Here is a 16905-nt window from a genome sequence, read left to right as displayed (position 1 = left end):
AAGTGGCAATGTCTACATATTACATAAGCTGTTTGGCTGGTCAATGCACAACATTTAAAAAAAAAAAAATCCAAGCATTTAAGCATAGTCATGTGATAAAATAAGTACACCCCACGGAAATTCTTAGAGGCTTTTTTCTTGAAACCCTTCCAAACAACTTGTGATGATGTAGGTGACTTCGGATTGTAGTTTTGGAGACTTTGTGATCCCAAGACGCAACTAACTTCTGCAATTCTCCAGCTGTGATCCATGGAGATATTTTGGCCAATCGAACCATCTTCTTCACAGTGTAGACACACGTCCAATTCCAGGTTGATTCATAACATTTCCAGTTAACTGGAACTTCTTAATTATTGCCCTGATGGTGGAAATGGGCATTTTCAATGATTGTGCTATTTTCTTACAGCCACTTCCCATTTTGTGAAGTTCAACAACCTTTTGCTGCACATCACAGCTCTATTCCTTGGTCTTACTCATTGTTATGAATGAATAAGGGAATTTGGCCTATGTATTACCTCATATTTATACCCCTGTGAAACAGGAAGTCATGGTTGAACAATTTCCTGTTCCTAGTCCCCCAATTGTACTAAACAAAAAAAGTAAAATATCAATATGAATATATACTTCAAATATATTTTCCTCATATGAACAGACTTGGGTGTAACGTGTTACAAAGTAACGTGTTACTGTAATCAAATAATTTTTTCTGATAACGCAGTAATGTTACACATTGCATTTTAAATTTATGTAATTTGATTACAGTTACTGATGTCAATGAAATTATCTTTACCTGCGTTAAAAATGTATTGTTGAGCAGAGCACAACAAAAGATAATGTACTTTGCATGGCACTGTAACAGCTAAACCCGATAGCTTAGCTGTGTCTCCCCTTGGCTAGTGACACCAAACTAGCATGGTTAGAAAAGTTTTATATTTTATCAGTCTGGTAGTCACAAATAAATAAATAAAGAAGAAGAAGAAGAAGAACAACAACAACAAGAAGAAGAACTTTAAAATTCATAGTAGCATTTAATTTCTATTTTTTATATATATAATGTATTTTTGTTTTTTATGATGATTGCCTTTCATCTTTCTGTCAAAGGCAAAAGAATTCAGATGTCAATTCAAATTAGCATTATTTGAAATTAATTACTTAAATTATTACTGAAATTAATTACTTCAAATTCACATTATTTAAAATGAACTACTTGAATTTTTACAACCGATCCGTGTTATTAATTAAAACGCCTCAGGTCATAACAGCAAAAGGGTGCTCTACTAAGCACTAAAGATGCTTGCCATGAAGGGATTGAATAATCTTGAAACTGGAGAAGTCATTATAAGTTGCATTTTCAGTTGAATTTGGGGAAAGCACATGAAGCATTCGCTGTGTTGAACTATTTCAATTGCTTTTATTTGATTTGTTCATTGCAAACAGCTGAAAGTCTGTGAATTTCAAAAATAAACCTGATTTGCAATGGGGGTTGAATCATTTTGTTTGCAACTGTATGTTCAGGTGGTTTCCACTTAACAGTTTATCCTCCCTTCTTATACATTACCATTAGGCTGGAGATTCTCTAAGGAACCTCACAATTGCATTTGAGTTCAGTATGCCATAAAGAGATTATACATAGGTCCTTTATGCAATCTATCTATCTATCTATCTATCTATATGTATATGTATATATATATATATATATATATATATATATATATATATATATATATATATATATATATATATATATATATATATATATATAAACTTCATTATAATTTTTCCCCCAGTATAACCATTGGGACATAAATGATTTAAATATTTTCATCCATCCTTATCCATTATCAATCTTAAAACATTACATACTGGTGATCACGTGTAAATCTATAAACATATCAATCTTACAGTATTTTTTTTACTAGTCTCCAGTCCAAAAAGGCAATAAAAATACCAACTTATCAAACCTCAAAATCATTTGCAATATCTCACATCCTGTAGCTGCAACATAATACACATTTGTTTTAAATAATTTACTGCAAATATTTAAAGCACTAGGAGGCTCCAGGCATAGTTGGTCCAATTTACCTGGTGGCCCAGTTTACCTGAGTTCACCCTAATTAAAATCTAAATGCAATTTTTAGCTGTGTAGTAAAATAGCCATTTATTTGTCATTAAAATCATTTGGTAGTGTTGACACAGTAAAATGTATCAATACAGAATCTTCCCAGAGAGCATTGCAAAATAATTAAGAATCAATTCTTTTTCCTATCAATAATTTCCACAACACTAGCTTACTTTAAAAAAAATTACAGAGACCTAGTTAAGTGCAGAAAGATGGCTTTGTAGTGGCATGTATGTGGTCTGTCATATAATGAAAACTCATTGATCATATAAGGAAATGGTATTACTGTAAAAATAAGGAAGAATGTTTAATGTAAAAGGTGTTAAAAGTACATAAAATAGTATTATATACTAGATACGGAAGGCCAAAGAGGCAGTGCTGAAATAAAACAGGCTTTCATTGTAATAAAGGTGTTTAGTATTTGGTCTGTAGTATTTGTAACTGTTGCACATTTGTTCAGTTTTAAAACTTCTTACACACAGAGCCATAACCACCAACACTGACACGTCCCCCCAATAATCATATTTGGCCAAATTGCCTCATTCCCCACCCAGTCAAGTTATACACCACTGGGTATGTTGTTAGGCTGACAAAAAGGTGGGGTTTTTTTTTGGTTTTTTTTTAGGCTGGTCTGCCTCAGTGGTTTAGCAATGTTCGCCAATGTAGTCTGTATGTCCTTATCAGGTCTGTGCTCAAAAGGTTAAAGGGATAGTTCACCTAAAAATGAAAATTCTGTTATCATTTACTTACCTTTATGCCATTCCAAACCCAAATACTCTTACTTTTTATCACATAAAAGAAGACACCCCCCCCCCCTCTTTTTCCCCCCTCCACTCTATTACAGCTCTATTCCATCAAGATAGTGATCATGAGCTTTAAAGGTGCACTATAAAGGCACCATCAAAACTATACTCCAAGTGGCCATATGAGAGCTTTGTGTCATATGGACTGCTTTTCTGTATAACTGTGTAAACATTCTTCAAAATTCTCCTGTTGTGTTACACTGAAAACAGCCTACAGGTTTGGAAAAACTTGAGGGTGAGTAAATAATTTTGTGTAAGTAATTTTGTCTGGCTAGCTGACAGAGCCATGCCATTTTACAGAGACATTATGACAATAATGAAAAGACAATAATGAAAAGACAATAATGAAAAGACAATAATGAAAACACAATATTGAAAAGACACTAATGAAAAGAAAATCAAATGATATGATTTTTTTTCTTTGGGAAAACAAAAAAAAGGGTAAGCTGACAGGAACAGGAAAAAGTTAACAGTATATACACAGTGGAAGTTATGTAATTCATATTTGGTTTGCTATTGTTTGGAACATATTATTCACTTCATCTGTGCATAATACGATGAAAGCCCAGCCTGAGGGTAGAAAGTGAGTAAATCTGAAATATAATAAACCATCTAATCTAACTTGTTTTTGTATTGTAATACTTACTGACCTTACTGTAGTTATTTTGGTCCTAAATATAAAGGTCTTGCATTGTGTATATATAAGTAACGTATATATAAATATTTGGGCCTTTATTACATAGGGGCCTAAAAACTAAAAAAGGCCATTACATTTTTGACTACTTAGTGGACAAGCCTTTGTTTGTAATGACAGCTTCAAGACGCTTCCTGTATGAAGAAATACAGTATTCAGGTGTGATTTTGGCCCATTCTTCTAAACATATTATCTTTAAATCTTGAAGATTCCGGTTGGCTAAAGAGCTAAAGATCGCATGCTGAAGTGTCCTTGGGCAAGACACTGAACCCCAAGTTGCTTCCAATGGCTAGTAGCTTGCATGGCAGCACTTATTCTTTCTTTTTAAAAAAAAAAAAAAATACTGTTACATGCATTAAGTTATGGCCAATTTGTTTCAATTTGTTTTCCAATTTGTCTCTTTCAAATAAACTTGTCAAGTGCATTACCCATCACCTGTCTAAATTACATCCATTCAAATAATAGCAGGACTCACTATATGGGCAACAGTTTGTCAAAACACTCATATGTGCTTGTTGAACACACCTCCAGGTTTATCCCCCACCCCCCTTTCCCCTTGCTGTTATAATAACCTCCATTCTTCTGAGAAGGGTTTCCACTAGATTTTGGAATGTGGCTGTGGGAATTTGTGCTCGTTCAGCCACAAAAGCATTACTGAGGTCTGGCACTGATGTTGGGCGAGAATTCATCCCTAAGGTGTTCAGTGGTGTTGAGATTTGTGCAGGCCACTCAAGTTCTTCCACTCTAACCTTGACAAACCATGTCTTCATGGAGTTCATGTTGTGCACAGGGGCATTGTCATGCTGGAACATGTTCAGGCCAATTAGTTCCAGTGAAGGGAAATTGCAATGTTATAGCATACTAAGACATCCTATACAATTGTGCGCTTCTAACTTTGTGGCTTGGGGAAGAACCAAATACACGTGTGATGGTCAAGTGTCCACAAACCATTGATTATATAGTGTATATCAGACAAAGAGCAATGATGAGACTAATCACATCCTTATTAACAGCTCTGAAGCACAACTTCAGAGCTTTTATAGTAGAGACAGGTCACACTGAGTGCAAAGACTAAAGATCTGCAATTACTTAAGTATGCTTTAACCTTATTTTAGGTATGTCAAGTTGTTAGAGTCTGTGGCTATATATACAAAAGGCTTTATGTTTCAACACAAACATGTCACATTACACCTTTCGAATTCTGACAGCCGGGCGCCTGGAGGGAAAATTTCCTGTGAAGTTATCAGCTTACTAATTTAGCCCAAGAACCAACGACTGACAGCTTTTCCAGATCTGCTTCTGAGTGTGTCAAAAACGAGCACACTGTAACTGAAAAAGCAAAAAGACACTACACATAAAGAAATGACAGGGAGAGAGGATTTTACCTGCAGTGTATATAAATGGAAAAAATAATGGAAAGAAAGTGTCTAACTGTTAATGAACCAATTGTTTCTTCGATTGGTTGATTTTATTTGTCTTTCTTTATTTGTGTTGTTGGTTTATGTTACTTTACGTTGTTTGCTTTTATTTTCTTTCTTTCTTTCTTTCATTTCAGCTCAACCTCTCACACAAGGATTTGCTTTTAAATGACACTGTTTCAAGAGACATGGCTTGTCATAGAGCTAAACCAGACTGACAGGCATTAACCATTAACAAACATTAAACTCTATGTGTCAATAACCTGCAAAACTGGTTATTGGATAATTACAGTTTAACATGTCATTTAAAGGTTTTCTTTTCATACAGATTTGACCGTATGAGAAAACACAAATAAGACTCATTCTACTGTTACAACTGGTCTGTCCTATAAGCTCTGTAGGACGCGACATAGACATTTTCGCCTGAAGAGGATTCCTTTCAGATGAATAATGAGCTCAGAGCAATTTTGCTAATCTGTTGTTGACACACAAACACCACATGACAATACATTTGGAGATGTTTGCAGCTAAATGTGCTTTATTTATTTAGGATTAGAAAGTAATTACAATTGAGGGAGACAACATGCCTTGACCTTTATTATTCTGACGTTACTTATATCCTGGATATCAGTCTGAGCTTGGAGAGGAATTCTAAGTGATTTGTTTCATACAAATACCAAAAAAAAAAAAATAATTAATAAAATAAAACTTTCTTAAATCAAGCTGAGATATAAAAACTGGCATCAAATATGAACAGGTAAAATGGCATCTCTATTGTATGATGTCCAATTTGCACATAGTGTATCTATTCATAAAGATAATGTTTTATGGCTTCTCTCTCTATCCTCTGTAATTAACTAGATGCCTGAAGGTATCTGAGCAGTGCTCTGAGCTGTGGCTCATGTTGCCTGTTATCATTTATAATGTACATGAAAGGACACAAATTCACCAAAGTCCTGTTGTGCCGTGTGCTGTAGAATGCAAATGAGAAAAAGCACAAAGAATTACTGCTAACCAAATGCACATGCATGCACTGCCATGTGGACATGACGAAGTCTAAAAAGGTTATAAAAAATAAATTCCTCATTTAACTACTGGACACAGTGCACACAAGTATTTAATTCAGTATTCAATTACGTTTAATTACGTCCATTATTAGTAAGACCACTGAAATATAACCTTGTCACAAATGAAGACTCACAGAGAAACACTAAATCTTCAAGATACCATCTGCACACTGTATACCAAGCTGATGTAAGTGGGAGCTAAAACAGGGGCTATTATCCACCACCAGGTGGCAAAAGTGATGCAGGAGGAGGTGCCACAGTTACATCAATGCCCTCCAGAGGCGAGGGCTGGGTAGGCTGGCTGCTAAATACTGCAAGCAGAGCAGAGCACAGTGTGAGACTGGGATTTATTCTCAGTGCAAAACTCTACGGAATAATTCTCTTGTAACATTTGAGACTATTGTTATAATCGTTAAAATGCAGGATGCACATGCCAGGCTTCCGGACTAAAATGTTATTCTGTATGAGCAGAAGTGTAGGAGGCAATCCATTGATTAAACACATGCTAGACGTTGGCTTCACAGTATCTGCATCTATGCTCAGAGACTTTGGGATCTACTGGATCTTTGAGTAGGAGGAACTTGAGGAAATGTGAGTTACATGTAAATATGATTCCTGTAACTGGACCATAACATCCCATTGCTCATTAGATCTAAACTTTGGATTTTAAGTAAGTAAATGTGCTCTGTGATTTCTCTCATTAATAAACTAACACACGAAATGAAGATTTTGTATGATGTATCTATTGCTGTTTTGTTAAATGCTCTTACACAGATACCAATTGCTTCTAGAAATGTAGTAGAAACTGACTTCCAAATGAGACATATGTAGATCTGAAGGTTATGAATTTAAGACTTTAAATCTTTACATTAATCTGTTTTTTTTTCCTGTCTTGAAACCATGATAATGTCGAAGTGCATAATAACACACAGATCGAATCTTTTCATTTGTTTCCCCTTTTCATGCTTCTTAAACTTCCTGATCATGTGAGTCCACTGAATTCTACAATATAGAAAATCTGGAGTGTTGGAGTGTATAATAATTTCTTCTAAATCTATTCTTTGCTACGTGAAAACACTTAAGTCCTTCACATTAAAAGTCAGCTGAGTTAAAAGGCATGATTTAATTAAATAACAGCCATTGCAGTAACTCTTTGTTTATGTCCTTAATGGCCAAGGACAGATCAGAGGTGGTCAAGTATTTCTGAATGCCGGCAATGTTTGCCACGAGAGATAGAGCTCCAGAGACAATCAAGAAATTATAAGTCAACTGAAAATCTTTGTTGCACACATTTTCATACACTGTTACTCACTTTTACCACTTTAATTTGTTTTATTTTTGTCATAAAGTCGTTACATGTTTCAGCATGTATGAAAACATGCTTTTAATCCTTTTATTATGATTTCCTGTTGGTATCTACCTATAAAGAGGTCACATCATACCTACTGAGAGCAAATGGAAGAATTTATTCAATCACTCTGAGTACTGTTGGTGTTTCTGTCCCACAGAGCTGGATTAAAACTGACCTGCATGCAAAATGAATCTGTGCACACATGCAAACACACTTCTGCATTCACCGTGTAGTGAAGACTGAACTGTCTTTTCAGATGAAAATGTTTGACATCTGCTATCTATATCCAACTTAACGTTCATCATTCACGTATTCATCTTTAGTAATCGCCTTATCCTGTTGAATTCAGTCAAATGGCAATTCATTCTCCTTGACATGCTTTCAGGAAGAATGATTAGGCATGTCTCAAGTAGGCTTATGAAAGATCACTGTGGTATAGGAGTAGCATAAGCAGCCTCTTGTGTACAAGCAAGAAGACATATGAAGTGATGAAAGAGAATTTAATTTCTGTTAGGGAAAATCCAATTTGTGTCATCATTCTTATTGTGACTGTTCAGGTTCAACATATTAGAGCCGGAATTCTCACTTACTTTTACAGCATTTAACAGATGCCAGAGAGTTATCCAGAGTGACTTGTAGTCTGATTAGACTAGAAGTGCATTGTAGTCTGATTTAATTTTGCAGGGTTTAAACAGTTAGGACACTTTTAAAATGCTGACCCCGACTCAGTACAGATTTAGTTTATGAACATAATCCAAACGATTCAGCTGTACAGTAATATATTGGCTATTTTCTCCACATACTTCATGTGGAGTTCATGCAGCATGAAATAAAAAATAAATTCAGTTATGATTATACATGGGGAAAATGACCACCAGGGGGTCAGACTGAGAAAAATACAGGGCTCTCGTCAGTATTAACCGTACTGCTCGGTGAAACAAGTACAGTCGATAACAATAACAACTGTTAAAGGATTAGTAACACTGAAAGTTAAAATCTAGAACTGTTAACAGTTCTCCACTTGTTCCTCTGGGGGAACCCTTAAAGGTTGTCCCTACACGACTGTATTATAAAGTGAAGGACCCATCCAAAGTACCAAATATAAAGTACCAAATATAGGTTTTTTTTTTGTTTCTTTTATCACTGCAAATACAAAATCAATTGCTTCTGTTTTTTTTTTTTTATTATTATTATTTTTTTTACATGTTCCTGTCCTGACTGTTGTGGGATTTAACTGTATGATAATATTGCAGTGTACCATGATAAAAAAAAAAGTCTATAATAATAATAACAATAATAAGAAGAAGAAGAAGGAGAAGAAAGTTAATTGTGTAGGCATTACTTACATTTATAGTTTATTAACAGGTTATAAACATTTGTAGTTAGCAGCAGATATCATGGCATACCATCCATCCATTTCTGTACTGCTTATCCTACAAAGGGTTGTGGGGGAGCCTGGAGCCTATCACAGGGAACTTGGGGCACAAGGTGGGGGACACCCTGTACAGGTGGCAACCCATCAACCCACAATGGAAAATTTATCAGCTTACATACAGTGCATGTCTTTGGACTGGGGAAGGAAACCAGAGTACCTGGAGGAAACACCCAAAGCACAAGGAGAACATGAAAACTCCACCCACACAGGGAGGGTGGAGGCAAACGTAATTTATATGCTCAGTGATTTCAAGATGACTGTTCACAATAGGCTCATACCTAACATCAGTTGTATATCCAACACATTTCAGACTTTTTGTCTTTTCACTATTTGACTGCTTACTCTAATGATGTGTCACCAAAGGGTGGGTTCCTGTTTCCTCCCAAGGTTTCTTCCTCATGTCGTCTTTTTCTTTGCCATTCTATCTTCTTGTTGGCTCACTAGGTGCACATCTAGATGTCCATAAAGCAGCATTGTGACAATGTCTATTGTTAAAAGTACTATGCAAATAAAATTGAAGATGAATGGAACAAACTAATATTTTTTTCATACAGTTTCACCTCCACTGTATAGTTTCAGCTCTGTTACCACATTAAAAGTGTGATTTATAAGCAGGTTTATATCTGCAACCATCATTCTAGTGAAACTGTCACTGTCAGAGAAGATGACAGAAATAGAGGAGGCTAGTTCATTAATCAGAAAAATGTAATTCATTGTTCTGAAGTTCTCCTCAGAAGCCATATTTGCAAAAGTGTTGATACCCTGATCCTGAAGGAGTCGGTTACAAAGGCATGTTCGATCACGTCTGTAGATTGAAAGATTGAAATCAGGCAATAACTGCTATCCCAAGAGTGCTTGCAATTCACCTTTTGTTTGATTTTTCTGTCACTTATTCCTATTCTTCAAATGTTACAATCACTAGGTATAAGTAATCCAGCTGTTATGGCTATTTTAAATATTTTAAATCAAATTTTCACAGATAAATCTCATAGTGTAAACTCATCATACCAAATGGATTCATAAGTTCTAATTATATGAGTTTCACAGAATACAAACATGAAAAATAACTGTATTTGCAAAATATTTTTACCTTATAGGAATTCTGCAAGTCATTTATATTGTGAGAACCTTTTAGATGAATGCAAAAAAAAAATTAAACCTCTAAATCCTGACAACTCATGAAGTGCTTGATTATACAATGAAGAGAGTAATCAAGTGTGAAAAACACAGGGGAGGTACTACATTGTACTCCATAGCACCCCCCAGGGGCAGAACTGGGCAATACTGCACAACACAGAGGGGAAGAAAAATATCACTCAATAATGACTGCAAGAAACAAATTTCTACACAAAGCTGAAGCGCAAAGAAATAAATTGTACATAAAATGGAAGAATTCACACAGCCAAATTTATTTAATTCAATATATTTATAATTTATACCGGATCTTGAGGTTTTAAGGCATGAATAATTTACATTGACGTACATTTCCCTGTGACATATTTCTGAAATATGTGAAGTGCATATCTGAAAATGATGCTCGGTCATGAGTCTCCACACCTGCGACATTAAAAGCTCCTGTAAAAAGTAACAACAAAAAAACCTAGAGAAAATAAATTAGGAACTCACAAAATAAAATTTCGGTTTATTGTCGCACAACAATTTCACACATACATCAAACAGGCCACAATAGATAGCAATTTAATAGACAAGCAAGAAAAGAAAACTCTTTTCTTCAGCCTTGCCATCTCATACAAACCAACTACGTATGGTACAACTGATGTACATACACAAAGTACTGGAATGCTTTGAATTAAACGGCTTTCGATTTTTTTTCTTTTTTTCTTTTTTACAATTTCAGTTGAGCTAACATGACATGGTCAGACCACAAGTAAAATCTATTTCATAGAGAGGCTTCAACTTCAAAGCACCGTTTGGTAACCAGAGATCACTGTCAAAAATGGCTGACCTCCTAACAATATGTACAAAAATATAAAATGTAAATAAAAATACAAACAAATTCTCCTTTAAAGTATTTTGTAAGAAGGTAGAGCTTTGAAGTCTTGGTTGTTTCTACAAAATTTGCAGTTAGGTGTGTACACAGATGCTGAACTCTACTTGATGATGACCACATTTCTGTCTTCCCCCAGAGGACGAGTTAAGGAGAGGAGGGTTGGGAGGAGGTTCAGCAGGACGTCCTCTTTTAATCGTCTGTCTTCTGCTTCTTAGTCTCAACATCATCCTGAAAACGGGGTCACACAGGATTAGACATACACTGCACATGCGTCAGGTTGGGTGAAAACATATTTTCAAAAAAAAAAAAAAAAAACCTCACTTCATCATCATCATCATCCTCAGCTGCCCTCTTCCCTGTTCCGCCCTCAGCCTCGTCTTCCTCTTCATCTTCGTCACCTGCATCGTTGTGACAGGTTTATAAGATGTCATTGAACACTTTCTTGCAAAGACACTATGCAGTTGAGGTAGTAAATGCAAGTAGTACTATAGGCTATGCAATTTCTCACCCTCTCCATCATCTTCTTCATCCTCTTCCTCACCAACATCTTCCTCTTCTTCTTCTACTTCATTTTCCTGATCTCCATTTTCCTCATTATCCTGACAAAACAGTGCCGTTATTAATTTGCAACTCAGTATCAGGGCGGCTGATGGCGGTGCCTGAACTGACGTGAAATTGTTTTAAAAAGAAATTCTGTGGGCAAAATAGAGAAATGAAAGAAAACTTACCGCGCTCCCATTGGCTGGAGCGTCCTTTCCATTTTCGGCCTCCTCCTCAACCACCTTTTTTTCTTTGAGGTCCTAGAAGGTGACATAGGATACAATATCCGTTTTAATGCTGGGCCTTTAATGCAGTATTCACGTTATGGCTTGCTTTTTTATGTCACCCAAAAAAAAAAAAAAATCCCGCTAAACTTCCACTCTCGAAGCCTATTGGCTGCTCAACCTTTCAATCTCCGCCCACTTGACGCTACCTCACTGAAGTGTTGTAATCTGATACGTCGCTGGTTTTAGCGCCAATGAGCTGTAGTCCAAAGAAAATGATCTACATCATAGGTTGGGGTGAAGACACGCCCGCGCAAAAACTACAACTCCCAGAATGCTTTGCGGAGATTATTTTCGTATAGCCAATAGGAAAGAACAACCAGAAAGAGAGGTTTAGATTAACCACACAGAGAGAGAGAGAGAGAGAGAGAGAGAGAGAGAACAATAGCGACATGCATGAAGCCTATAGGTTTTTTTTCCAATTATTATGCGGTGTTTATGTTAACAGATCTCTTTATGAGCAATTGTAATGGATCTGATCTTATTATGTAGTCAATATATATCTAAATTATAGTTATCAGGTGTAAAAAAAATAAAATAAATAAATAACTTTTTTCGCCTAATATAATAAAACTAATAACACCTTCAGAAATGGTTGATGTCCTATCCGGGACAGCTATCCCCTGATGTGGCAGATCGCTCGTATTAATAAATTAAGGTGGCAATCCTTAGGCTTTAAGCCGTTTAGTGCTACAGTTACGCCTCCTTTACACCATCCCCATTGCATTACATGCCAACGCTTTGTAGGCTCACACCAACACTAGACTAGAAACGCTAGTGACTCAGATGAATAAATTTAACCGTGGTTGTTACAAAGCACACATTCTTACGGTGGTGGGGATCAAAGATTTCGCCTATTAAAAAAAAAAAAAAAAAACACAAGCGAAACGGGAAACTGATCTACAGATCTGCACTTGATCGGAGGGTTAGATTAGACAGCTCAAGGTAAAAGCGCACTGCAAACAGACTAACAAAGGACAACTGATCCTAAACCTTATTTTACTTTCCATCATCTGTAACTTTGCGCTTTTTTTCCTCCACCAGGGTCGAACTTTAAAACAGCAGGAATATGACTGAGAGGACCTGAGTCTTGCGGGGATTCTGCGTGGCTCTGCGTTTGCTCTAGAAACGCGAGTGTAAACTCAGACAAGCCGCGTCAGTGTTGAACAAATCACGATATATAGGTTATGTATATTAAAGCATTCCCCCCCCCTTTTGAAATGAAATGTCATCTCAATCGCCCTGTCTCTGAAGTGCAACATCTGCACCCCAAATTTAACCCGACAGGTAGGCAGCTTTAACCAAGTGTGCGTCCGGTATCTTAAAGCAAAAAAATATATATATATAAAATAAATAAAAAATAAAAAATCAAGTCGGTTTATTCTCACTAATCATACTCTTGTTGACCATAATCTGAACTTCAAATGAAATGCGTCATGCAAGGATGCATGAATAAAATCCCCATGCGCGCAAATCCGAGCCAGATTATTTATGTGAGGTGCGGGCACGAAATAAAATCGGTGTCTATGGACTACGGATTCGCTCTCAAAAAAAACACACACACACACACACACACACACACAAAAAAAACACACGAGGATTGGCCTAAAAAAAGAGCGTTATGTAGCCAAGCAGTGTCCCGTTGTGGTCTTGTGGCATCATTCATCATCCAGACGGAGACATGAAGGATTCAGGGAGCGCTGGGGAACTTGTCATATGGGAGCGCAGGCGAGTGCAACACGGACCCGAACATGAAATACAACGCTGTGTGACCGGCGATCAATCACCACTCAAACGGGGACTGTTTGACTTGTTCAAACGGAAGTTGATGATGTGATATCCAATTTTGAAAGGTACTTTTTTTATTTAAAAAAAGAAGAGAAAAAAAAAGGAGGAACCGAAACGTTTCTGTAACAAAAGACTCCGATTCGGACAATGCCACAGCTCTGGGCTGCAAAATGTATTTCTCGAAGCAAACCCAACTTTACAGCGCATCTTACACCACTGTAGCCTATATCTTCCACATTAACAAGTCTTTGCGGAAAGAAAACGTGCGTCCACGTCAATGACAAAAAAAATCCTTATATACTTCAATAAAAACGCTGTTCCTAATATATCACTTCTGAACAAAATCCTTATTACATATATGTAGCTTGTATATTATGGTCCGTCCTTTTAATATTCCCTAGCCTATTAACTGAGTGTTAGTCTATATAATTATTTAGAGTTTTCTTTTTTTCTTCTTCCTTTTTTTTAACCTACCTTGGCGGATATTTCCGAGCTGGTGTCGACTTTTGTGTCAGCCATTTCTGTCCGAAAGTGAAAAATGTGATCCGGTCACGGAATAAGATAATGGAAAGGGGTGTCCAAAACCCGCTTCGGAAAAAACGAAGGTTTAGTTGGTGCCTGTGGCGAAACTCCTCCGCCAGCGGAGCGCTTAATATAGACGAGGGGGCGGGACCAAAAGGCGGTGGCGTTGTGACGTGGGCGGGGCATCGGGCAGCGGTCTCTAGATGTGAGCGGGATCAAAAGGCGGGCGGTGCTCACTGATTGGTCGATATGACGAGAGGTCCGTATTCCGTGCGTCTAATTCGCTAGACTGGAACAATGGACAGTATTTCTACAGTGCTTACAAACCAATCTTTCTGGGTCACTTATGTGCCTATAGTAACTATATAGCTGCGCTTCTGACTGCTTGTGATGGATAGCTCAGGCTTATAGGAGAAGAAAGAGAGTTAGATCTAGATTTAGGTTACACTTTTTTTTTTTTTTTTTTTTTTTTAGATATATAGCGAGAGGGTGTGTGTGTGTGTGTGTGTGTGGAGGTGATGACCTATAGACTAACAAATCGAGCTCGTGTTTACAGATGACCACCAGGGGAAAAAAATGAACTGTTAAATTCGTGTTAATTTCGCTTTAGCTAACGCATATCAATATTACATTTGTTTCGCAAGTGTTATATGTGAGGTGTAAGCTACACTATGTTAAAGTACAACTTCTGAGTATATTAAATAGCCCATGATTATTTGTTTGGTTAACTTAATTTATCCTGCACACAGTGAGAACGTGCTCAATACACTCTGAATAGAAGTCCTGAGTGCTCAAACATCACCTTCTGATCATAAAAAAGGCCCCCTGTAATAATATATTTTTTTTAAAAGCTGTCTAATAAACAAGGTCACATATTGAAAGATCAGAGGATAATGTTGCAGTACTTTAGCACGACTGCTTGAGTTAAACCTCCTCTTTTTTTGATTGATGTTTGCTGGCTCCGCCCTGTTACTGAAATCTGCGAGAAGCGCTAACGGCTTGGTAAATGTTTCACGTTGGCGGAAAGCGCTGATCTCAGAACAGTTCTGTCGCTTAGTTCGAATCATAGCCACAGCCTAGGGGCGAGAAGAAGCTGATCCCAGAACAGAGCAGCTGTAACGTTCAAAACGCAAGCAGCGAATAATTTTTTTATGAAAGAGAAAGTGAGTACGAGAAATAATATGTCCATGAATTCATTTGTGCCTTGTTGTTGCAATAACTATGGTCCAATCATAAGACGGTGTCCATATTTTAATGTGTCTTGCTTTCGAATTATTGTCGCAACAAACATGGACGACTAGACGCCTCGTGAACGAAAAAAAAAACCCGTGATTCAAACTATCCACTTCTTGTTTCTGTTTTGTGGCTGTCATCTTATCCTTGTATTGTCTCGCCGTGTTAAATGTATACAAATCCATACAACACAAACAAATAAGAGAGGGGGAAAAAAGAAGATAAAATAGTTCCTCACCAAGATGGCCGACTAACGGCTCCGTATGGCGTCTTGAAGTCTTTTGATTGGACGATGCAGAGGAACGAACGCAGGCTTGACGCTTTGCGAAATCTGATTGGATGAAAAAATGTCAATCATACGAAAATACCGCGCTGAAGGTTCGTGGAAAATGTGGCGGTGGAAGTCTTATCTGGATTGGGTCTGGATGATCTTTAAAAGCCACAGGGGAACATCAATACTTTAATGAAACTCGTTTAAAATAAACATAATTTGTCAAAATTCTGTATTGTCTTGATATATTAAATGCTGTTACACTTTCAGAGAAAAAAAGGGTACTAAATTGTACCTTTCCTATTTGCTGGGGTGGTACACTCAAGAGTACTGTACACCTACTGCAAATGCTGACCAGTCTCTAGAGAGGTGCCTGTAGAGTATCTGTGAAGATTTACACTATAAGCTTATTACAGTCCATTTAATAATTTTGAAAGGCACACTATATCCAGATGAAAGATACAGATTAAAGGTACTGAGGCTACCACCCCAGCAAAAACAAATGCTACAGTTTAGCACTATTTGTTTTTTGGAGAAACTTTTGGAGAGGATGGTTAATAACTTATGAAACATTATATATTCACTTACACTGTCTTGTATTCACCCATCTTCATGAATAATAAACAATATATATCACACAATGTAATAACAGTTTTGTTTTGTTTTTAAATTTCATTTACATATCATTCATGGATAAATAATGATTTCCCCATACACTAACTCTGACTACTGCTTTTGTGAAATCTATTTTGTAAAGTAATTTCTCAACAATAGACAGTATCTGACCATACAGTAGTCTGCAAAACAGTGATAGCAATTGAAGTATAAAGAAATGAAAAAGCTTAGGGTTGTGTGTAAAACCACTGCAGCCAAGTTTGCAAATTTTACTTTCAGTGCTTTAGTCAGTGTTATGTAGTGACTTTCATATTTTCCATTCTGATGGGAAAACTTTCACTTTTATTTGTATACTTCTGCATATAATTGTTTATACAGTAACTTGAGTTAAAGGCTTCCCAGCACACTATGGCTTTTTCACCTCACCATCCAATATATATATTTCTAGGATTCAGGGGCCTACAGTAAAAAAGTAAAGAGTTATATATTTTTTTTTCTAAAAGCTGCTTTAGTTTTCAACACACTGTCTATAAATGTTTACGTCTGTAAAGGTGTATTTATATATGGGTTTATTCTTTGCATTGGGGATTAGTTACATAGTAGTGAATATCATTGCATAATATCATTGCATCAGTAATAGTTTAAACAATGGTAGGCCCACAACGTGCTTAATTTTACTTTTATTCTTTATATTTGCGCATTTGCCTAGTTCTCCCCCTGGTGGGAAAATAGCAACATTTTCCAAATAACAACT

General features: G+C 36.6%; 1 protein-coding gene across 1 annotated transcript; it reads right to left on the bottom strand.

Annotated features, from left to right (window-relative positions):
* Positions 1–10501: 10501 nt before the first annotated feature.
* Positions 10502–14153, bottom strand: ptmaa (prothymosin alpha a). The gene is made up of 5 exons (XM_017480050.2): positions 13985–14153; positions 11627–11698; positions 11407–11497; positions 11220–11296; positions 10502–11126 (listed from the first exon to the last, which is right to left on the bottom strand). Exons 1-5 carry the CDS (start codon positions 14027–14029, stop codon positions 11088–11090), a joined length of 324 nt encoding a protein of 107 aa, XP_017335539.1. The 5' UTR covers positions 14030–14153; the 3' UTR covers positions 10502–11087.
* Positions 14154–16905: the final 2752 nt, after the last annotated feature.

Source organism: Ictalurus punctatus, chromosome 11, assembly GCF_001660625.3.
Source record: "Ictalurus punctatus breed USDA103 chromosome 11, Coco_2.0, whole genome shotgun sequence".
NCBI classification, from domain to species: domain Eukaryota; kingdom Metazoa; phylum Chordata; class Actinopteri; order Siluriformes; family Ictaluridae; genus Ictalurus; species Ictalurus punctatus.
The sequence above is the reverse complement of the archived record's forward strand: the minus strand, read 5'-3'. Positions and strand labels throughout refer to the sequence as shown.